The sequence below is a fragment of the Anas acuta genome, chromosome 1 (assembly GCF_963932015.1).
Source record: "Anas acuta chromosome 1, bAnaAcu1.1, whole genome shotgun sequence".
In the NCBI taxonomy this organism is placed as follows: domain Eukaryota; kingdom Metazoa; phylum Chordata; class Aves; order Anseriformes; family Anatidae; genus Anas; species Anas acuta.
The window spans coordinates 62,589,688-62,613,617 of record NC_088979.1 but is presented as its reverse complement, the minus strand read 5'-3'; the positions used below and the strand labels follow the sequence as shown (position 1 = coordinate 62,613,617).

The window sequence follows — 23,930 nt, the reverse complement described above, 5'->3', positions numbered from 1 at the left end:
GCACAATCTTTGTCTTTTTTTTTTGTTTTTTTTGCATATCAGGTATTTCCTGCAGCCCAGAGATAATGGAAACAAGTCTTTGAAACCTGATGACCTTGGTTCCTTAAGGTTAAATGTGGTTTACACTGAGGACCATGTTTTTTCCTCAGACTATTACAGTCCACTTAGAGATCTCCTGCTAAAATCTGCAGATGTTGAGGTAATTTGCTTGCACTGCTGGTTGTTTACTATGGATCATCCTCACAGGGGTCTCCCTGAATGTTGGTCACGATCTTGTTGGCACCATAGGTGTGTAACTACCAGAATCTTCATCATCTTCCTTCTTCCATGCGAGGGTCTTGTTAAGCTCTGCATATCCTTCATACTTGTTTTCTGTCCTTGCATAAAAGATCTTTATCTGCCTGCAGCATGGTGGGTGAAGGCACACCCAGGAACACCAGTGGTTTTAAAAAGCAGCATATTCTCTGTGGCTTTCTAATTTTACATAGGAAAATGCAAAGTAAACTAAAGTTTGATCAATTGGTTTTCCTTTGCTAGAGAGGAACAGGTTTACTTGTACAATTGAAAAACAAAACAAAATGACAAAAACAAAACAACCCCAAACCTAACTCTGGAGTGTTTGAGGGATGGACCACATCTGCCATTGTGTATAGTTTTAGCAGTTGGTTTGGATTTGGGGTTGTTTGTTTGTTTGTTTCAGTACAAGAACTGGTTTCTGTTCTTACTGGGACTTGAAAATGAGAAGGTTTAGAGTTCTTCCTCTTCGGCTGCTTCCCAGGCAACAGTCACATTCAGTGAAGAGTTGGCTATTAAAAATGAGGGGAAAATACCATACTGCAATAGTTTTTAAATTGCTGCCCTCTTGTGATCAAAACTTAAAGCCAACAAGAAGTGGGATGTGAGGCCCTGCCATGTCATGTACAGGCATGTTTAGGTAACTGGCTGCTGCAGCTGTTATGTGGGGTTATGTACTAAGGAGCTAAGGGGAAGAGAAGGGAATTATGCTTGTGCTGTAATGATCTCTCAAAGGTTTTCTCTCTTTCCACTGTTCAGCCTGTTTCTGCATCAGCTGCACACATTTTGGGTGAGGTTTGCCGAGAAAAACAGGAAGCAGCCATACCTCTTGTCAGGCTTTTCTTACACTATGGCAGAATTGTGCCTTTCATAAGTGCCATTGCGAATGCTGAAGTGAAGAGAACTCAGTAAGTACCACTGAACCCATTGCTATTAACATACCTACTCTATGTTGGCTAGTTTTATGATCTTTCACTCTGTTTCTGGAACTACATGCAATTTCATAACAAACTGTTGGAGTTGCTCCTGTTCTTCCCAGCTGGTGTCAGAGTTCTTTACAGAAGCTCTGCAGATCTGGTGAGCTTGGTTTGAGGAGGAATTCCCATCTTGTTTTGTGAAGTCTACTTGCAAAACTGTTTTCAGGTCTGAAAGCAGGGATTTTCTGCGTTCTGTCCTGATTGTTTGAGGATAACATTAAAATCCTACCTTATCTTCAACTGTTTGTATGAAATCATTTCAGCTTTATAGTGTGCTAATAAGCCATCTAGTGCTGAGTAAAAGTGTTTGCTGAATTTGTTCAGAACAAAAGGCGAGTTTCTTCCTAGACATGAATATTTAAGGCAAGCTGTGTGACTAATCTTTCCAATTAGAGGTCTAAGGAACGAAGATGGGATTGGATCTGGCAGTGGATGGCAGAGAACAGAATCATTTATCACTTTTTATAAGTCCCTTTTTGACTTTCTGGTGTGCTGACAGTTTAGCAATGTAAGATAATACTATTTCCATCAAGCAGACCCTAAAGAACATATGTTGCAACAAGCCTTCTGCCTACTTAACCATGCTCTTGAATGACAATAGCAGAGATCATTGGGAACCAAGGGGAATGACAGATACTGACTCTAAAGTAACAATTCCTCCCTACCAAATAAAGTCTTTGTATGGGTTGGCTTTTTTCAGTGTCTTAGAGTGTTTTTCCTCATGTAGGCAGGTGTATTTTTCTATGCTGAAGGTTGGCAGAAACAGCTTGGTTGATGCAGGATGAGGAAATTTGCTGCTCCATAGTCAGTCGTGTTCCTGTGATAAAACAGCAAACATGTTTGTTTTCAGGACTTTCAGGCATTTGTAACAGGCAGGGACCTTACTTCAATATTCAAAAAAAAAAAAAAAAAATCCATCCAAGTAATTCATCCTGTAATGTATTGCTTGTAAATGAGCACAGCTGTAGTAAGCTGTAAGCACCAGAGAAGCTGTTAGTGTGTGTTCAAGAACAAGCATATGAGTTCACATCCAAGTTTGATCTGCTGTCTGTCGGCACAGTTTTTGATCATACAGGTGTAGATGGTAGTGTTGATTATGTACCTGCCTGCATAACTGAAACTGATAGCAAGGAATTGCATGTACAAAATTAATTGAACATAAAATTTTCAATGGCATTCTCAAAATGCAAGTAGTAATTTAAAAAAAAAAGTGCATGTGACTGTGTAAATAGGCAATTTTAGCGAATTGCAGTAGCCATGTAGTACAAGAAGAATTCTGTGGAGGCAGGTCGTTCAGGAAAATAAGAAAGTCTGCAGAGCATCAGCTGTCTACGCAGTTCTTTGTGCAGAGTTGGGATCTGAACTATGTTTTAACAGTATTATCACAGAACAGTGCTGGAAGCCACTTAGAAAGGATGGCCATGTCATTGGAGCTGGTGTTTTCATCTCTCTTCCAGTTTAAACGTACATATTTTGTAGGAGGTCACTTGTAATGTCCAGTGTTGTTGCAGGACTCGAATCACTCCCTCCTTCCCTTACTGAAATTAATGCTGTTCAGCAGGTGCAGCTTCCCTCACTGATATTGTAAACCCTTTTGGTTTGAGCCTGCATTGTTGCCATGTGTTTGGATGGTGCACTGAGGCTTCCACACACCATCCTAATACAAAATAGATGATCTTTAGTCCCTCAGGACCTAATATGACTGCTGCTTTTCTGTTACAGCCTGGGAGAGCACTAAGTGCTACATGACTGCATTTAATGACAGGCTGGTGTTGAAAGGAATTTTTGTTTGTGTGTTGAAAACATATTTCCATCACCTTTCACTGCTTCTATTTCTGCATGTTAGCAGTTTATTACAAAGAGACTAAATTACAGAAAATTGTTCACTTTCAGAGATCCAAACACCATTTTCAGAGGAAACTCATTAACTTCCAAGTGCATTGATGAGACGATGAAACTGGCAGGGATGCATTATCTGCAAGTTACACTAAAGCCAATTATAGATGAGGTAAGAGCAGTTTAGACTGTTTATTTGACTTGAAATGTCACTGCAAAAGGCCTTCAGGGAGCAAGTACTGTTTATTCCTTCTCGTTTTAAGGTGACTTGTAGGAATGACACTTACAAGCCTGTTTCTACATTAAAACCTTGTGTTAGTTTAGCCAAAGCTGAGTCACCCAGTTCAGCAACAGTTGCATTGTGTTAAAGTAAATGAACTTAGACAAATGGAAGCTTTCAAATTATTCCATTTCATAAAATCTAACCTGTATTGTTGCGGAGAAGTTAATCAAGTAATAACTTAGATGAATAAATAATGCATATATAGCAGAAAGCTTCTGGGAAGCTCTAAGTAATACATTTCATCTAGTGGCTTTAAATGAATACAATTTTTCTCAGATAAATGCGTGTATGATGTATGTGTTGTGGCAATGGTTTATTATCTGTCCAGTCCAGAACGGTGGGTGTGGGGTTCTTCATGCAGTAATTGAGCAATACTTTCAGACCACAGACTTCCTTTAAATGATTTGACAATTTCTTCAGCTGTTGTTCTACTGTTTCATTAAAAAAAACACAAACAACCTTATGTTTCTGAAGAATATAAATATACTTTCAAAGTTGGCTCTTTTGGCAGAATAGGAGTTTTCTTGAACAGTCTTGCCTGAGAGTGTCTGACCAATTATTCACCCTAGTTGAAAGAAAAGGTAGAATAAAATATTAATAATTTGGAAAAAAAAAAAAAAAAAAAGATCACTTGTAATTTACCTTTGATACTTTCTCAAGAAAAAAAGTACAAATTACACTGTTGGCTTTTTATCCAAAAATCAGATATCAGATGAGGCATTTTACAAAACTTTTCCAACTTGAAGCTAATCTAATATATTAATTGCTCTTTTTTTTTTTTTTTTTTCTAGATCTGCCAGCTACATAAACCTTGTGAAATTGATCCCGTGAAATTAAAAGATGGTGAAAACTTGGAAAATAACAGGGTATGCATTAGATTTTGAAGATAGGATCTCTGTTTATACTGTCTTGTGTTAGCTTAGGCCTTCAGACTTAATGTTGCAAATAAATCTGTCATTTATTAGAATGCTTCCTTAACATCGAAAATTGTGTGTAATTAATTTATATCAGTTTTGCATTATGCTATAAATACAGCATCTGTCAAATGTTACATTCCCTGCCTCCCTGAAAGATTAGGGCTTGATGACAAATGGCCAAATATTCACTGTTAACGTTGGGAGCAAGGATAACTGAGCCTGTGGCTTTAGCGATGTCATAGAAAGCAGAGCTATGAGAAGAAATAATATGTCATGCAACCACATCACTTGATGTTTTTGATAGGGATAACGTTTTTACTCTTAAATACGTGCATTTATTGAAGAGAGTATCACTGAGAGTGAGATCATTTTGCAAGTATATAATGTTGGAAGTGAGAATCTCTTAATGATGGCATTATGAATAAAACCAGGCATAATACTGCTTTCCAAAACAGAAAACGGTACCAATTTTGTCATAATCATTGTATTTTTCAGGAAAATCTGAGGCAGTATGTTGATCGCATTTTTACTGTAATTACTAAGTCTGGTGTAAGCTGTCCTACAGTGATGTGTGATATTTTCTTTTCACTGCGAGAATCAGCTGCCAAACGTTTTCAAGGTGAGTTTCTCTGTATTGCTTCATTTTAGATCTCGGATAGCCTTTAAATGTAGGTGTAATCTAGAAGTCTGCGTGATCCATCATAGATTTAGTCATTGAACATGATATTATCCCAAACGCAGTTTGGGTTGTGTTTTTTTTCTTGATTATAAATGCTGTCATTTCCTTGATTATTCATTCCATGAAAAACGGTACTTTTGATGATTGTGAGTTTTCCTTAAGCATTCGAAGGAAAACAACGTTTTAAAAGAGTTTATGTTGGTGTATATTTATGGTTTCAGTATTTACAAAGTATGCTGTTTTCAAATGTTCTGTTTTTTTGTTTTGTTTTGTTTTGTTTTTTGTAATGGCTCGTTCTGCAGGCTCCATGCAGCTGAATTATTTTCCTCTCATACATCAACTTGTAGTAAAGGCCAATTTATTGGAGTCATTGCAAGCTCATAGTCCTCAGAGGCCCATGTGCTGCAAAGGTTTTCTGGCTGTCAAGAGACCTCTTTCCACTGCCTCCTAGTTGTTTTGGCTCTATGAGAATGGGTGGGCAATATCAAACTAGGATCAAGCAAAACAACTAACCTATGTATTTTCATGAAAGGAAGCAGATGAGAATAATGATTTACCTTGTAGATAGGTACATTTCCAGCACACGTTTGAGTTAGCTTTCAGAAGGCATTCTGGTAATTGCAGAAGGTTTTAAAGGAGGGATTATTGAAATACTCAGTAGAGATTTTTACATTTTTTTTCAATAGGTGACCTAGATGTGAGGTATACAGCTGTCAGCAGCTTTATTTTCCTGCGATTCTTTGCTCCTGCCATTCTTTCTCCAAACCTCTTTCAGCTTACACCACACCATCCTGTAAGTATTGTATCTTTTTTTTTTTCGAGCTCTGTATATGGTTCTGTCACCACAGGCTGTCTGGCAAGATTCTTTCTTCAATTCTTTTAATAGCCTCTAGGAGAAATAGCTTTGTTAGTTCAAAGATCTGCTATGTCTGTCTTGCATACGGAGAATGACTGTATGTGAAGAATTTGGGAGGTGTGGGAGGAACAGTGAACTTTAAGGTCAAACAAGGTAGATGGTCTCGTTTTTACTGCCTTACATTAATGCTGGATTGATTGTCAGCAACAATTGGAGATGTTTTAGATGTTAAGCAACTTATCCAAAACTTTCGGTAGTTGTTTTTACTGGGAGTGGAGAGGACCTGAACAGTCTTTAAGATAGACTTTAGTTTTGCAGGTGATTAGTCTTCAGAGAACCAAGGCAATGGGGTAGCTTAATCTCTTTAGCCAATCACTTCATTGGTCTTCAGAGGACCCAAAGCAATGGGGTGGCTTAAGAGTTGAAAACCTTTAAAAGAAACAGTGTTTTTCTATAGTGTTTTATTGGTCCTTTTCTAATCTTACGTTTATTTTCTACAAGGAGAATAAGAACTAAGAGATGTTTTAAGTATCCAATCCATTTAATCTTGTTTTTCTCTTTCCTAGGATCCTCAGACTTCTCGAACTTTGACACTTATCTCTAAAACCATTCAAACACTGGGCAGCCTATCAAAATCTAAATCTGTAAGTATGTTTTTTTTTTTTCATTTAAAGGTTTAATTCAGGAAAGTGATTTCTTCTTTAAAGCTTTTATCACTTGTAATTAAACCTTTACAATTCTTGAGTAGCACTAGTTTTAGGCAAAACAATTTTCCTCTGCTTTGATTATAAGCCTCATATGCTCACAGGAAAAATAAGCCTGTCTTAATCTGAACTACATTTTAGTAAAGCAACATTTGTGCCCAACCTAGAAGACTGTTCCAGGGCTTTTCATTCCTTCCTTCTGGAAGAACAGATAGTGATCAGGAAAACCTGTGAAGTTCTCTATTTGCATCTGATACATGATAGCAGCTCCACAGGGTTTTTCAGCTTGTCTCTGCATTTTAAAGCCTTAATTGATAAGAATATCCCAGTAAAGGGAAAGGCAGGGCTTTGCTTTTCACACCAGTTCAGTTTATTGCCAGTCAGGGGTGAAATGAGACCTGGATGCCTATGCTCTGTACTTCTAAATGAAGTAAAACTTGTTTATAAAGGTACCAAACTGCTATATCTGATGATAACTTGGGGTTGCTGGTGGTCTAGTTGCAATTAACCCAGGCAACTGTAGATGAATTTGTACCTCAGTTAAGAGTCCTTTGAGGCAACAGAATTTGTACACTTTTTTTCAGCTTTTAGGACCGGGATTAAAAGCCAAAGCAGAAGCTTGAAGCTTTTGAATAATGCATTATTAACTGTATTAATTGAGCATCTGGGATGAGTTCTACTACCATTTGAAATAAGGATTTGGTACTACTGAGTGTGTGCTGTACAATGGGAAAGTCGCTTTTTTTGTTTATTTTACCTTTGGCCAGAAAGAAAAACCCCTTATCTGTGGTGGTTTGTCTTATGGTCTACAACTGTTAACAACAATATTTTAGGTATAAACTCTATTATGATATGCATGGTTTTGCTTTTGTATTTCAGGCTAATTTCAAGGAATCCTACATGGCTACTTTTTATGACTATTTCAATGAGCAGAAATACGCAGATGCAGTAAAAAATGTACGTAATGTAAATGTTCTGAATCATCCTTACGTGTTGTTGAAGCTGATGCTCAGAGTCCTAGAATGTGCTGTTTGTAAACTAGGATGTGTGTACTAGAAAAAGCAGGCTCCCAATTATTGTAATTTTGGGAATGCATTAAATTATGTGCATGCCAATATTATAATCTCTTCGGGTCTGCTTCTATTTAATAATTAGGTTGGATCAATAAGCTGCTGCTTATGGGCATGCTTCATACGATGCTGCAGATCTGTCTGAAAATTGCTTAGCCCAAAAGGAATTGAAAGATCTGTGTAACAAAGCAGAAACAGGAAAAGAAGGGCTGGTCATCTGCAGCTTTGCTGCTTAGGAGCATTTGTGCTATTTTTAGTTTACAGCCCAGGAAACCTCCCAAATTCCTCAAGTATCTGCCAGTACCCTTCTGTTTAACTACTTTTACAGTATGTCCTTGTAGCACCGTGTTGGACTAACGTTAAAGATTTTAGTTTGGGTAGTGCTGTACTGCCATTTCATTTATGCTTTTTGTTCACCTTTTAGTTTCTAGATTTAATTTCGTCTTCAGGAAGGAGAGATCACAAGAGCATAGAACAACCTATATTGCTTAAAGAAGGGTAAGCATGCATGTGCCACAAAACCCTCTGAACGTGTACTTGCTACCATTCTGAGGCAGCTATCTTTTACCCCAACCCTATTCCATCTGTGTGTTCAGAAAAGAGTGTAGGGAAATCATTGTATTGCTGTTTCTACTCTCTGTGGCTGCTCTAGTTCATTTTAACATCCTTTCATTTGTTTTAAACACCTTATATTAAGTGTGTTTTGAAATATATGGAGGAAAAAAGCCTGTAGACCTCAATTAGCACAGTTAATGCAAAATAAATTTAGATCAGCACAGTGTTAAGAACAAGTTTTATTTTTCTTTTTTTAAACCACAGTGAACAAAAGCTGTAAAATTTCACTGTGAATGCAGATACTGAATATCTTTTTGAGGGCAAAGCCTGCAAATGGGATTTGCTTTTGCTGCCCTTTAAAATGCATATGCTAATCATTATCAGGGCCATTTTGAGGAAAATTTATGGTACATTTGGAACAGTTTCTGGTTTCAGTACCTTTCTGTTTTATGGAACCATGTTCTATATGCCATGCTAGTTTTCGAGACTAAATGTTGACATTTTTTTTGTGTTAAAAAATGAGTTAAGATCATCTAAGTGCATTGTTCTTTGGGCTGGGAGGAGGAAAGTAAAAATCCAAATTCTTCCAGTCAGAGCTTAGTAAGCTGAACTCTTGCTGAAAGTAAGCTTTCTTGGTATCTCTGTCACAGAAAAATTACATTTTCGGTAAAAACCTGACTGCCACTTCCAGTTAGCCTCAGCAGCTCAGTTCTTTGATGAGGGTCTGTCTCTAGAAGCAAGTTCGTCTGTTTTAATTCTGTACATTTATCATTCTTTTGTTTCTGAAAAGAATTGTATCGTTTGTAACATTTTCCCTCTAACTCTAAAACATTATTTTTTTTTTTTCTGCCTCTGTCTTTCTTTTGCTCCTGTCTGATTTTTTTCTGTCTTTTCTTGCTCGGCCTGTGGCTGCTGTTGTAAGGACTCTTAAACTAACAGTAAAGAAAGTTGATGGTAATAGTTCGTGCAGGTAAGCTGGTAGGGGCAGTTGGTGCTTTGCTGTAGCTCCTGGCTGACAGCATGTCCTTCCTTCACAGCAGTAGACTTGTCTGACTTACCTTTGGGAAGGAAGCAGTCTGTTTAACAATCCTGAAATGCCTGTGTAAAACCAGCAGAAAACATTTTGTCATTTATTTCTTCCATGTTGACCGAGTCCTTTTTTTTTTCTTTTTTTTCCTCCTTAATCAAAAACCTGCTGAAAGTAGAGAATTGTGGACTTTTATCTGTAGGGAGAAGCTCCAAGAAGCACTGAAATTTGCTTAATAATCAGTGTACATATCCCGAAGAACTCACTGCGAGTGGCTAGGAAGTTACACATCAAGTAGCATTCATGTAACTCGTTCTCAAGGCTGCAGAGTAGGCTTCAGCTACTTCAGTCTTTCCTGATGTCTTGCATTATTGCCATGCTGTGTCATGGAGAGTGGGTGGGAATTTTCACAGCCTTTTGTTCGGTTACACTCCAGATTCATTGTCTAGTTAGTGGGGTGTTTGCTTGTCTGTGCAACGTTTTTATTTTATTTCCTTTTCTTTTTTCTTTTTTTTTTTTTTAAATCTATCCTTCTATTAAGAGTCTCTAGATGGAAAGCTATAGCGTATGTACTTCTGAATGGATGCGTAGTACCAAAGATTTTAGTCACTGGCACTTGGGTTTGCTGGCATTGCTCATGCCATCACTGCTTGGTAGCTGTCTGCTTGTTTCTTTCCAAAAGGAGAACTACAAGAACCTGTCCTGCCTTTCTTGTGGGTGAAAGCTGCATGTTGATGCTTCCAAGCAAAGCTAAGGCAGATCCAAATTCAGGTCCACCACAACCACAAGAAGAGAAAGTTTCTTTGGCCATCCAGCCCTGGAATGGGGCTCATCTTCAACTTCTTTTCCTTCACGCTTCTGACTATTTGCTCCGACTTCTCATACATTCTGCTAATATTAGAAACAATTTTTATTTTATTTCTTTAAATTGACCTTGAAACTTCAGTAGTTTTGAACACTTGACACCTATCTGTGGGAAAACAGAGCACATTCTTCCCTCAGCTATGTCAGCTCTGTAAACTTTAACCAGAAATATTTCATACTGCTCTTAGCTCTGCAGTATGGAGTTTGTGTGTCTCAGCTAGGAAGGCTTAGTAGGAATCTTCAGTTCTAAGTCACCTTATAAGTGTTGGCATAAAAAAAAAAAAAAAAAGAGAGAAACTGACTTGCAGAGCATATTGTCCAGCCCATGGATATCTGCTCTTCCCTTGAAATTTGCTTTAACCTTGGAATACAAAGACTGCCACCCCTCCAGTGGGGCCTGGTGATGATCTGAATAATATGGTTGTATTAAATCTTTTGCATGGAATCCGAGAGCAAGGACTGAGACAGCAACTGACCATTTTAAAAATGGGATGAGTGTGTAACTATAGCTGATTAACAAAAATTATATATATTTTTGCTCTATACAGTGCTTGCTTTTGCCCATAAAACTTGGATTGGGCAGCAGGCACGAGCCCAGCTGGTCACAAAATAGTTAAAGTCTGAAGGAACTTGGTTTTCTGTTCAAGCTTTAAACAGCCCTGCTGTTCAGTTGGATGCAGTGCAATTGTTTCTGACTGAAGATACCCAAAGCAAGAAATAGGATTGGCTGTTTGAAGCATTTTAGCTCTGCTGTTGAAAATCTTCAACCAAATCACTCGCTGTTCAATCTGTGTGCTCTTTGTGCTGCGTAGTGCTTTCCTACCTGATAAAAACTACTCTCTAGCAAGTAGTTTTTACTGCCTCCATTGTACAGTTCTGTGTTTCGCACAGTAGTTAACGTGTAGAGTAGCTGTTATCAACTCCCCTACTGCATACGGATACACGTTTTACACCAAAAGTGAGGCTGAGCAGTATGAAGTCACCAGGCTCTCCAAAGTCACCTTGAAACTTTTGGATTGATTTAGTGGTTAGGAAGGCGGCGGATGCCTCACAGTTCCTTGTAAGCTAATTCAAGTTTGAAATTAATTAAAACTGACAACTCACTAAACGAATGCCTCTTGTCTGCCAAAGAAAAGGGGGTTGTCCTAGCTTTCAATCATCAACTTGCTTTGAATTGCTTATTGAAAACCCATTCCTAACGGCAGCATCAATGTGCAATCGCAAATGGCGTTGTGGAGCATCCTGATTTTTTCTGAAGCATGAGAGTGACTAAAGCATGGCAGGACACAGTCCCTGTGCTCCAGAAGCCTTACACTTAACCTTTAATGATTAAACATACTCCAAACGTTTTGAGCTTAAAAAAAAAAGAAAGCTTTTAGAGTTGTGTCAGGTTTAGCTGAACCTTTTTCTGCTGTAGCGGGAAATCCTTTAGCTGGATTTGGAACAGAGGAAGAAAGAGCACATGCAGCAGTTCAGCTAATTAACTAGAGTCCCTGTATCCACTACAAATCAAGCTACTTGTCTTGCCCCCCGTATCTAGATCTGGAAAAAGGACAGGCTCAACTAACAGCTGCACTAAACCTATCCAAACGTGACTTTCCTTTCCTTGTCAAGACAAGGCCTCAATAATGAGAAAACACCATGAGTCCCCTCCTAAAGCTTTGTGAGTGCCATCATGTCTGTGTATATCTACATATATGTATTTATGTCTAAATCTATATGCATAAATACATATAAAACATATATACATATATATATATATATGCATGTCAGTGTAATACTGGTCTATTTTAACAATCATGGTCCTGTTTACTATAGGTTCATGATCAAGAGAGCACAAGGAAGGAAACGATTTGGTATGAAAAACTTCAAGAAGAGATGGTTTCGCTTGACAAATCACGAGTTCACCTATCAGAAAAGCAAAGGTAACAAAGGTTTGCCAGGCTTTTTTTTTTAAAAAGACATACATTAAAGCGAAGATTAAATATGAAGATAATGTAAGAACTGAACACTGATATCAGGATCTGTAACTGTAGAAGGCACAGGGCAGAGAAGTCTGTCAGCCTGTATGTTCTTGCCCTTTTTTAGTATATCTGTACTGACTGCTAGAGAAGGCTCCTGGATAACCCAAGATGATCTAAATTAACAGAATATTTGATAGTATTTGTTCAGTATTAGTTATTAGCATTATCTGTAGGTTTCACAGTTATTTAGGAGATTGTCTTAGGACACAAAATTCAGGAGCTCAAATACTTTACCCTGGGATTTGGATTTGGATTGAATATTGTCAGATGCATTTCTGCTAGTTCTTATAAATTCTGCAGCATTAGCACAACTGACTGCAGTAGTCAGGGATTTGCAGCTTTGAACCTGCAAATATTTGTTCACTTAATGCTGCCTAATACCAAGAATTCTGCTTTTCACAAATTGATTCTGTTGGTTCAGTAGTATACATCAAATATCACTCCCTTCTATCAAATACATAGATTTAGAGTGAAAAAGATGAGGAAAGATACTCAGATCATGTTGGTCACCATCTCACACTCAACTTTGGAATCTTACGTCACCACCATCAAAATATTTCAGCTATTCATAAGAATGATTTATTTCACCTCCTCAGTAAATATTCTGTGCCCTGCTGCAGCAGTCAATTTCTCAGAGATTTGCTAGCATAACGTAGTGCTGCTGAAAGCAGAAATGAAATTAAGGTAATGCTTCAGGACCATGCTGGTAAATCCCTGCTGAGGGAAAGATTTTTTTTTTCTATGCAGTCAAAATGATCTTCAAAGGAACTGGATCAGCATTAAGAATAAGGGCAGAGGGTGAAGTTGAATTGTGAATAAGTTGCTCAGCGTCTATGTATTCGTTCCGCAGGTGATCACCCTCTGTGTAGCATTCCAATTGAAAACATTCTGGCAGTGGAAAGGCTGGAGGAGGAATCCTTTAAAATGAAAAATGTAAGTAGGTCATCTTCATTAACTTACTCGTTAGGCTGGTCTGGATCCACCAGCCTAATCGCCTTTTTCCCTTTTGTAACGTGGATTGGGTTTCTATTGAAAGACGTACAACCACAGCTGCTGCTTCTCTATATAGTAGCAGGAGTTTCCAAAAGTACAGCCCATTCAGATTCTTCACAGTCCAGTCAGCAGTCCTTGGGTTTCGTGATCCGCAGCACACTCAGTCCTGACCGCTGCTGATCAGCTGTCCGGGCTCCACAGTGCTGGGCACAGGTAAGGTAATCGAGTCCCTGCCCTTTCTGTCAGACCTCTCCCTTGGGAAGGAACTGGCTGCTTGTGAGCGATCACAGGCATACACTAGAGATAAAACTTACTGTGTATGGAGAGGAGCTGGGCTATAATTCCAATTATCTCTTCAGTGAAGGAATTCTTTAATTTACACGGAGCCTGCCAGGCTAAAATGCATCCAGAATCTCTCTTTAAATTTAAAAGGTTTAAATTACAGGGAAAATTATTACAGGGCAAATATCCCTTTTTTGTTAACAGTAGAAGATTGTACTGTGAGCTTGAACAGAAGCTGTGGGTTTTTTGGATGCTTCAAGTCACTATTGACTAGGAAATGAAGGTGACTACATCCATTCCAGAAAGGAAGGTTCCGAGTCTTTCCATAAGCAGTAGAAAATACCATTGTCACCTTCTCCTGGTGCGATTTATATTCCCATTTATCTTGCCATACATAAATAGAATGATGCAGCGAGGACTGAATTCTCAAGACACCACAGCAGATGTATTGGCGATGGATATTCCATCATGGGCGCTAAGTGTGATTAAAGATACACGTTTTCTATAAATATTCTCTGTGTATCTGTGCTCTGAATTGTACCAAATCTATTTTTATTACTCTGATAAAGCTGCGTGTCTGGCAGGAAGGCTGCGCATCGCCTTTCAAGCGGCCTTCATCTTCCTTAAGCACACTGAGTGCCTCGAAGTATTTCTCAGGTCTGGTGTGTTGTACGAGAAGCAACTGGTGGTTTTGACAGTGTAAAGGTCTTGCAACCACTTGAAATTCTTGGCTTAGTTGTTGCCATATGCTAGTTCACTTAGCTTGGTATCCCCTTACACAAAGCCCTACCCTTTAAGTTTATCCCTTTGTTGTAATGCAGCAGGCTCCATTTACCCCTTCAGGACACCAAAATTCTCTTCCCTGTCGCTGTGTGTTAACAGACACAAGAGCTGCACACTGCTGTCTTCCTCTTCCGTTCCTTCCTTCCCCATTCCCCAAACTCAGATTGCCAGTCATGTCCTGAAAAGTCTTACTGAAAGGCCTCTTTGGTGTGCATTTTGGCAGTGCTGGACTGATACTCACAGCTCATCCACTGCTGTTACGCAGAGGCCTTTGTGCCTTTCTAATTACTGTCTAGTGTCTGTGGGGATACTAAACCCAGGGAAATGACTGTTGGAGCTTCTGCTTCCTGCTGTAAGTGATGTTGTAATTACAAGACAGCTGTTCGTTTGCAAATTAGCAAGTATATTTGCAAGCAGTTTTGAAGGATGTGCACCTGAAAGTGTACCAAGGGATGGAGAGATGGTGCCTGGTGCCAGCCTGCAACATTCTCCAGACCTTCCAGTGCAGAATTCAGGCCAATATTTCAGGTCTTTGTGATACACAAAGGTGAATTTCAGTTTTCTTAGAATATCCTGAGTCGGAAGAGACCCACGAGGATCATAGAATCCAACTCCTGGCTCTACACAGGACCACCCCACACCCCCAAAATTGACATTTTATGCCCTTTTGGTTTTGCTTTCTGAAGCAGAAGAGAAGAACCAGCTGTTTGGAAAATAATATTCCAAATTATGTGGGCAGTGCTATGACGAATGGCTTGAATAATCAAATGGGAAAGTAGAATGGGAAAAGGGTAATTTGAGAATATCTGACAGAGGAAAACCCATAAATATTAAGTATTTGCAGAAGGTAAAGGAAATGGCAAGTGTTCATCATCAAGCAGTAAGGCTGGACATCAGAAACTTGCCTCTTCAAGGGGAAGAAAATAAAGGCAATTGTGCCATCTTGGAGCAGAAGCTGTTTTGGACAGGCAGGGGAAGCTTTATTTTAGATTTTGAGTGCCCGAGCCATAAGGCAGAATTAACGTGTAGGAATTTGAACCACCCCCAGGCAATTAAAGAGAACCAGAGAAAATGCATTGCTGTGATTTGCTAACAGCAGCTATGGCTGGGTGCGGAAGAGTGGAAGTTCCTAAAAGGAAAGAATCATGCTGAAGTGTTAAAAATACTACAGATATAACAGTTAAAGCAAAGCTGTCCCAAAGGTCGGATCCAGACTCTCGTTTTGAGTCTTTCCTGCCTCCTTCTGATGAGCATTTCCCTTCAGCCCTGCACTGCTTCCTTCTGCCAGCCATCCAAAACTTGGAGCCGCGGCATTACTAAAATTGTGTCCCCAAGGCTTGCGGAGGCCCAACCAGCAAGTTGATATTAGCTGCTTGCAAATCATCACCTCAAGGAACAGTATCTTGTTCCTTGTAGCAGGTGAAAGGTCTTCTTGTTTTAAGGGCACACTCGCTTTCTTGATTTTGTGTTGAACTGTATTTATTGGGGCATTCTGCATTTTGTTTTCACTTCAGTAAATCGTTGGTCTGAGCCCGGTCCTAGGTTCGCCAACTCAATCGGGTGGTTCATTCTGTGGTTTGCTTGTGTTTGCAGATGTTCCAGGTGATCCAGCCTGAAAGAAGAGTCCTGTACATCCAAGCAAATAACTGCGTGGAGGCCAAGGACTGGATCGACATCCTCACCAAAGTCAGCCAGTGCAACAAGAAGCGCCTGACGGTCTACCATCCCTCCGCCTACCTTAACGGCCACTGGCTTTGCTGTAAAGCCACTGCAGATAACACTCCTGGCTGCACGCCCTGCACAGGGTAAGGATCGGTACCGTGCTGTTGGTCTGGATACTGCCAGGGCCACGTGTGTCAGTGCACCAGACGTGCAGGCAGTGTCTTGTTCTCAGAGGCCCTCTGTGTTGTCACTTCTGACGCTGTCGGTATCTGCAAATCAAAATGTTGAAATTTTTAGAGTTCAAAACATTGATAGGAGTTGATTGTGGCATAAAATATTTTCATTCTGATCGTTTGCCACTAGCAAATATGCCAGACGTCCCTTCAGCATTTTGTTTGTCAATTTCTGAAACAAAGATCGTGTCTGGATTTAATTCTGAACTGATTTTTTCTGAGCAGGGTCTCTGTTAAATGAAGAGTCTGCTTCCCAGGAAGCTATTTCTGTCTAAACTGAGAGAAGCAACAAGTCTGTAGTGGTAGTTAGTCTCAGAATAGAAGACCTGGATGGCTGGGAATTCAGTGCTCTGGCTCCTCCATCTGGTTATAGTAGATTAATTCCCCAGAATGGCTATTGGCACAGTCTTCTCTTTCAAGTCAGAGTGAGAGCACGCTGGATAAACCCAGGCATAAAGAAGTTTGAACCTGCCTACCTTTTCTCTTGGGAACAGTAGGAAGTTTTGTGCTCCATTCCATATATTTTGTTGGCTTCCATGAGTACTTGGTTTTAAACATGGAAGTTATGGATTTTCATCCTCGTTAAGTGTTTTTTGTGCCGTAATGCACTGTTTAACATCTACCTTCTGCCTCTCTTCCTAACCCTTACAGAGGCCTGCCTGCAAATATACAACTGGATATAGATGGAGATAGAGAAACTGAGCGCATCTACTCTCTGTTCAACTTGTATATGCCAAAATTGGAGAAAATGCAAGGTAAGGGGGAAAGATCTTTGCACCTCTGATACGCCTAGCAAGGCAAAAACACCTCTGAGAAATTGTATGTTTCAGCTAGACCAACCTTGCAGATCAAATCCCGATTAGCCCTTAGTTAATGTTTCCCTTTCTGCTGCCTTGAGGCGGTTGTATGGATTATTTTTGGCGCAGCGCGCAGTCTCGTAGTCTGTACAAAGTTCTTTGCATAATAAGCAGTTGTCTGAAATACGGTCTTAAACCGCAGCATCCTAAAATAGAGTGGTTGGAGAGCATAGTTCGGATACTCTGGATTGACAAATCGGAGCGTGGACTAAACCAGAAGTTTACTGAGCCCGAAAAGAAGCACCCGCAAAGTTGAGGTGTCAGTGGAACATGGTTTTATGTTACCAGAAGCCACGTGCACATTCCCTGATTCAGATCCCCAGAACAGGCTGGATCCAAACGGCTTCCCTTGACAGGCTCTTCCAGAATTATCAACAAAAGATCACCCTTGGGTGTCTGGAGTGATGAGGAGTGAAGTTTGGGCTGGGGATGGTTAAGAGCTAGGGGGACAAAGAAGTGATATAAAGGATAAAAGAAAGAAGAGACAGCAGAGGAAGTTAATACTGGTGGGCATGCCAAGGAAAGTATCCGGTGTACACGGTGCCAGACGAGAAATCCCAATTTAGCACAGGGAGTGGCAGGGAAGCCTTCGCTGTGGCACTGATCTTTAAATAGCACTCTGTTTTATAATACGAGATATGCCGGTGGTGTCAAACATGGATTGGAAAGCGCTTTAATCCAGCCCTGGCCACCACGCAATTGCAAACTGCAGATCCTCCACCACTTCCGAGCTGTCTGAACCAGTGCCCGGCCTGCCCTTGGAACGAATCCTCCCTGCCAGAGCCAGCGTCCAGTTTCAGTGTCAGGGGAAAGGACGCGGGGCTGGCGCAGGCAGTGCAGCAAGGGGCAGGTAACTCGACAGCTGGGACTGGAAGAGCAGCACAGCCAGACAGCTAAGGCCAAAGAGTGAAATTCTCTCTTTCTGACTGCTCACCTACAATGCCAAAGCAGATCACAGAATGAATGTGTTGCAGTTGTCCGTGTAAGCAGTGTCCTGATGTCTTACCAGGAAGGCTCCCTGGTAGGGTAAAGTGGTAATATCAGGACTTGCCCTTCTTAAGAGTATTTCCGTAGCAGGTGCAGTAATCATGCCATATTGTCCTCATGCTTGTTGTGTGAATCTTTTGGGGGCAAAGTTGTAAAAACATCTTCCGTGACTACTTCAAACTGAAAGCTGATACCTAGTCCTGCACTTTTATTTTTTCCCCAGAGGCCTGCGGCAGCAAATCTGTGTATGATGGGCCTGAAGAGGAAGAATATTCTACATTCATCATTGATGACCCTAAAGAGACATATAAAACACTAAAGCTGATTATTGAAGGTGTCGGAACTTTAGAGCAGGAGCACGCTCAGTATAAGAGGGATAAATTTAAGAAGACAAAGTATGGAAGCCAGTAAGTATGGGCTGTCACAACAGATTAACGCTCTGGGGAAATGGTATTTCGCTTGCTTGTGTTCTGGCCTTCATATTCATGTTCAAAAAAGACGCTGAAAATACATAGGAAGTAAGATTTTGACTTAGTATATCACAATATTTTAAGTATTTAAAGCATAAGGAATTTTTAAATGCTTATTTTTCAACTCATAAAAGTAATTCAAAAGTGAGTGTGATTGTTTTTAATTTTGAGCCCGTGCTCATGAAACATGCAGTAAATACCAGAAGGGACATGTATTTATGGGTTTGTTTCTGAGAGTTGGTATAAAGGTGGGAAGAATGGTTGGAACAGCCACGTGGCCTTAGTTTGTGTCCACATAAATAAAGGAGTGCTCTTTGCATCTCTGACCAAAAATAAATAAAAGCAGGGAACAATTCAGCAACCAGTCAGTTCTTCCAATGCAAAGAAGGTGCAGTTTGTAATTACAACTTTGATAATCAAACTTCAGGAAAAGGTTTTGTCTGTTTCTTTCTGTTCAGACGTTCTGGTTTCTTGGCAGAAAATTCTCTATATAATTTGTTGTTATTACTGTTAATTCTAGAGAACATCCCATTGGTGACAAGAGCTTCCAGACTTACATCAGGCAGCAGTCGGAGATCTCAGCGCATTCCATATGAAGTGCAAAGGACACACCACAGACAGTGCTGAAGGGTGAAGCTGAACAGCAAAGCAAAAGGGAAGCCACACATGTAGCAAAACGTATGGATAAGTGTCAAGCTTACAAACTCGGAGACTTGCTGAACATACTGTCTTTTCAAGGAACTGTTATAATAGTTGCTATGCACTTTATTCATCTGGTTATTGACAGATGATGAAACTCTGCCTTCTAGGCAGCTGTTGTCACGTGTATTTTTAAATTCGCTTTGGTTTCTTGGAATCTAGTGATCAGTTCAATGATCAAGGTGTGTGGACTTCATCTTGACAACTCCCATGCAACTCCTTACGTTTCAGAAACCGAGCGTGCTGCTGATATGCAGCATTTTCTAGAATTGTTGTTTGTTACTGTTTTTGTTCCTGATTCATGTATATTATGCCACACCCCTGCGTGCTCTCTTAGGAACAGCTTAGTAACACTTGGCTTTTCATGCCTGCATTTAGAACAGAAGCAGAGGAAAAAAAACCTCTGGTGTAATCTCTTTCATTGTAGCTTGTATTATGAGCAGGCCAAGGAGCAGACCTTTTGTTTTTACAGCAGCATAATTTTTTTTGCTAAATGTGCACAATTTTTAATAGAAATTCAGATCTGAATGGTACTCTTGATATTTTTGAGATACAAAGTCATTTCTCCAGCCGCAGTCAGCAGACTTTGCTTCTGAAGATGAAATCCCAGTGGTGTAATAAAACTGACTCTCAGAAATGTGAGCAAGAAAGAAATGAACTCATGTCAGAGCCACTCGTCTCTTTTTATACAGCCCAACAATGGCAATGTTTGAAAGTCTGCCAGCCGAAAGGTGAAGTGAGCTGATTTGATGACCTTTTTACCGCCACAGCACGAAGGCTGAATGGAAGACAGGCCTGGCAGCTGAGACACACTGAGTCCCGGGCACAAAAGCTGTCAAGATGGCTTTTATGTGAAAGGATGTTTAAGCACTGGAGTCCACGTTACCTTAGTACCACTTGCTTTTCTGGAAAATAGATTTCTAGCTTTCCCAAACTGGTTTTAAACACTTTTTTTTTTTTTTTGAGAGGGAGAGAGACCTGCTAAAGGCTACTTAGTGTATTAACACATGTAATGGTAACTCGTTAATGTTCTGAGTGTATTAAAAACGGAATGAGCTGCGTATCTCACTAATACCAACACAAGTCGTTAGGGAGGGGAATAAAGATCTGCTAAATACGAGACATATATTTATGTAAGCTGTTTAGTTGTACTCAGTAACCTTCCTCTGTATAAGGGTCTGATTTACAAGACGTCTGGCTTTGATGTCACGGAAGCCTGCATGATGGACTTGAAGCTTCTGTGGCCTGGAGCTAGTGCTGGTTTGATGCTAAATTGGGACAGAAAGCATCCAGCTGTCAGCTCAATGTGAAGGTAGCTGGATCTTTGCTGGAGGTCGTACAGAGTAACTCTCCACCCTGTCCTTGCACCTGATGTGACTTGAGATGGCCGAATGACCTTGAATGCCTCCGTTTCTTAGTGATGCTCTTAGGAATGAGGTTTTCTTTTTGTTTGAGTATGCAGTAGACCACCTCCTAGCAGACAATAAACCATCTTTTATTCGTCTTCACCCAGCAGACTGGGGAAAGGGAAATACCGCGTCGCAGAGGTGCATTTTGGACTCCAAGCTTTTAGCTGCCATGAACTGCAATTTTTAACCTGTATTTGTAACTTAATATTGTTTATAAAATACTAATGACCTGTTACGTGTGTTCTATTTGCCAATTAAAAGAAATGTTTTATTTCTGAAGGCTGCGTGTGCATCTGGAGTCTCCTTAGGTTCCTAATGGTCACCCAGGGGTGCTGTTGGCTGGCACAGTGTCAGCTGGTTGGAGTTGGGCTGTGGATGGAGCAGTTTTTGCCCAGCTTCACATCAGCCTTTTCAGCTGATTCCTTGTGTTATTACCTAGTTGCTGGGGCATGGAGCATGCCCTGGTGTTTGCAGTTGTGTTCTTTAGTGTCTGCTGGAGGTCTCAAGAGTTTACCAGTCCTCCCTGGGGACTCATGTGAGTGAAGCTTTGGCTCTGAGGTGCTCTGTGACTGTCACCCGAACAGACACGAGCGTTTCCGAGAAGCGTCTGGAGGAAACCTGCTGCAGACCCACACCAGCTGAGCGACCGTGGTGGTTTAGCTGGTAGACCGCAGCTGAAAAAGAAAACCAAGCTGACGGTGGACAGCTCGACACCGGCCTCTTTATGAAGGTGAACTCGACCACAATACGCAAGGGTGTGCTTCTGCCGAGGAGTTTTCAACCATTCTGTAAAATCGAGGTTTTTAGTAAATCTGATAGTAAACTGACAGGGGATTTGTAAGAAATGGAAGATTTATAAATGCAGAATTACTGTAACACTGTTCTCAGGTCTGTCTGCCTTCCACTCAGCTTCATTCAGTGTATACAAAGATGTCCTGCTAACCCCTCTTGCCTTGCTGCTGTTTATTCCTTGCAGTGATATCTCCACCTGTTGCTGTAGGCTCTTGATTTCCCAGGGAGGCACAGCTGGTGCCCGGGAGAGCCAGAAACTTTAACCAGTGGAATCGTGGAGACCGAGCACCTTGATTTCCAGGTACTGCATCAGGGCACAACCCCCTTGCTGCCTGGTTCCTGTGGCTGAATTTCCTATGGTGATTTTCAGCACTCTTAGCCTTGGCGAATATCTGGAAATCTTGAATTTTTGAGTGCCGGGAGACCAAGCACAGTTCATTCTTGTGGAGCTTCTCCTGGCGTCATACAGCCATGGCAGTGCTTAAGTCAACAGGAAGCCTTTGGAAGTCGCTTCTCTATGGCATGACGTGGCATGGTGGGTTGATGAGAGGGTTGTGGGCACCAGGAGCAACAGGCCTTGCACGTGCCGAAGGCTTCTCCAAGCTCTGCTGGCACCAGTGGCTCTCGGTTCTTCGCTCAATAAGGAAAGAAATTGGTGGGAACTCGTGTGTAGCTTGGCTGTAATTCCTGCTCCCCTGCAGGAGCCCTGCTCTCGGCAGCTGTGACACCCTATGCCTGTGATGGCGATGAGCGGAGAGGCTGGCAGCTGAGGAAAGCAGCTTTTATAAATAGCCGGGCTGGGCCGCGATGGCTGGAGACACACGTGCTCGGCCTCCTGCTGCACCATGGTGTGCGATGAAGGCTGCCCCGTGGTCTTCATCAGTCAGCAGGGGGAAGGCTTTCCCTATGAGTGTGGCTTGTGTAAGCGTGACAGCGCTCTGTTGCCAAACCAGTCAGTCCCTGACGCCCCACTGACACCCCCAGGAAACGAGATTTGTGCCCCAAATCACCTCAGAGACAGCCCCAAGGCAGAGGAGATGGGATCTGTCCCTGCGACCCTGCCTCCGGCCTGTGGTGCCACGGGGCCTCCTCAGGCCGCTAGGTGGGGGTGCTCCCATGTAGGATCCATCCCGCAGCCCCACCGCTCTCATTTGTCGTTGTCCCCAGCTGTTAATTAAAACTGGAAAGCAGAGCTTCAGGTTTGTTCATAAATGGCCTCACGCAGAGGACTAGCACCTGTTAGGTGACACGGTGAGAGGTGTGGATGGAGGGGCCGTGTCTCAGCCCAAACTGACACTGGGGTCCTGCTGCTGGTCCCTCTCACGCTTATTGTCTGTGGGCTACATGTCCCTGTGCTCTTCCATCAGGGGCTTTTTATAGCAGTTTTGGTGGGAAGTGCTACAGAAATGCAGGAGGAAGGTTCGTCTCGCAGCAGAGAAGTGTGTGTGCGCCCAGGCTGTGCTTTTCAGTGTGCAAAAGCCTGTGAGAGGGAGAAGTCAGTGTTAAACACGCTGTCCTTTCTTCTGCCATCTGCCTTGTTTTTCCTATGATGGGCAGAGGTGAGATTGCACCAGATTTCCACTCAGCAGCAAGTCAAGAGGCCATTTCCCTCTACCAACAGCTGTCCATGTACCTCAACACGTTTCCGAAGGCTGGGGAAGCTCTGCTGGGCAGAAAGCTTTTCCACGAATGCAAAGCTCTCCAGGTTTGGCAACTGAAAAGGATGAGAGAAAATTTATTTCCAAGAGACCTGATGGAGCATAAATCTTTGCCCCTTTGTACCTTGCTGCTTTCATGGGCAACTGAGAGCAGGGCTGTGTGCTCTAGGAGCAGGTTGGGTTTTGCTTTAAACACTCAGCACCATGCACTGGACAAACCTTTTCCTCAGGCAGTGAGAAACCCACAGCTGATGCTTGGCAAACAGAGGGAGAGTCAGGTTGGATGCTGAGGGCTCGGTGGTTGATGCTTTGCCCCGAGCAATCCCCCAGCACCCTGTCTTCTCCTCTCCCCTGTGCCACTCTCCTGCCTGAGGTCTTTGGGAGATGCCTCCTTGAAATGCGAGGGGCAGCGCTGCTCTACCTGAATACCTCGCCCCGGAATAGCTCTAACCAGCCTTGCAGCTGCCGATGGAAAGAGCTTTTCATTCGGTGGCCTTTCTGTTCCTATTCTCCTCCCTGAGATCATTTTTACCGGAGGAAACGTGTCAGTCGCAGCGCCAGGCTCACGGGGGGCCGGCCAGGCGTCTCTGCAGGCTGGGTTTCCTCACCCTATTCCGAGCGACCGATCCGCTTGGCAGCTGCCTGTGAAAAAAAAAAAACAAGGCTGAGAGGCTGCCGTGGAGGAAAGTGGACGTCCTGCAGGCCATTATCTGATGTTTTCCAGACGACGTCTCTGTCTGGCAGCAAGCTGCACTCCTCTCTGCTCCTTCAGCATCTTCAAAAGGCGGATAAAGGAATTGGGCCCGCTTCTCCAGGGGCAGGTTTGCCAATTCTGGTTCCAACTATTTCATCACGGGCTCGGCTAACAACCACGTTAACCCCTCGGCCTACGGCTCCCGGTCTGCTGCCCATTTAAGCTTGTAAAGTTTGTTTCAAGCCCCTGCTTCCCACTTCCCTGCCCTCTGAGCCTGTCCAGCGTTGTGTGTTCACCCCCCTGCCATGGGGAGCTGTGCAGGCAG

General features: G+C 41.8%; 1 protein-coding gene across 4 annotated transcripts in view; it reads left to right on the top strand.

Annotated features, from left to right (window-relative positions):
* RASA3 (RAS p21 protein activator 3) overlaps positions 1-20,740 on the top strand; it is a 140,990-nt gene extending 120,250 nt beyond the window's left edge. For 3 of the 4 annotated variants that reach the window (XM_068679130.1, XM_068679112.1, XM_068679139.1), the window contains 15 exons: positions 43-199; positions 1,054-1,202; positions 3,165-3,279; positions 4,182-4,256; positions 4,803-4,926; positions 5,673-5,779; positions 6,409-6,486; positions 7,426-7,503; positions 8,041-8,114; positions 11,881-11,996; positions 12,937-13,019; positions 15,738-15,949; positions 16,691-16,794; positions 18,107-18,290; positions 18,874-20,740. In XM_068679130.1, coding sequence (XP_068535231.1) covers positions 43-199; positions 1,054-1,202; positions 3,165-3,279; positions 4,182-4,256; positions 4,803-4,926; positions 5,673-5,779; positions 6,409-6,486; positions 7,426-7,503; positions 8,041-8,114; positions 11,881-11,996; positions 12,937-13,019; positions 15,738-15,949; positions 16,691-16,794; positions 18,107-18,290; positions 18,874-18,949 — 1,732 coding nt within the window. In that variant the 3' untranslated portion in view covers positions 18,950-20,740. The remainder of the gene's footprint in view (positions 1-42; positions 200-1,053; positions 1,203-3,164; positions 3,280-4,181; positions 4,257-4,802; positions 4,927-5,672; positions 5,780-6,408; positions 6,487-7,425; positions 7,504-8,040; positions 8,115-11,880; positions 11,997-12,936; positions 13,020-15,737; positions 15,950-16,690; positions 16,795-18,106; positions 18,291-18,873) is intronic. The other variant, XM_068679123.1, reaches the window with a different exon arrangement.
* Positions 20,741-23,930: the final 3,190 nt, after the last annotated feature.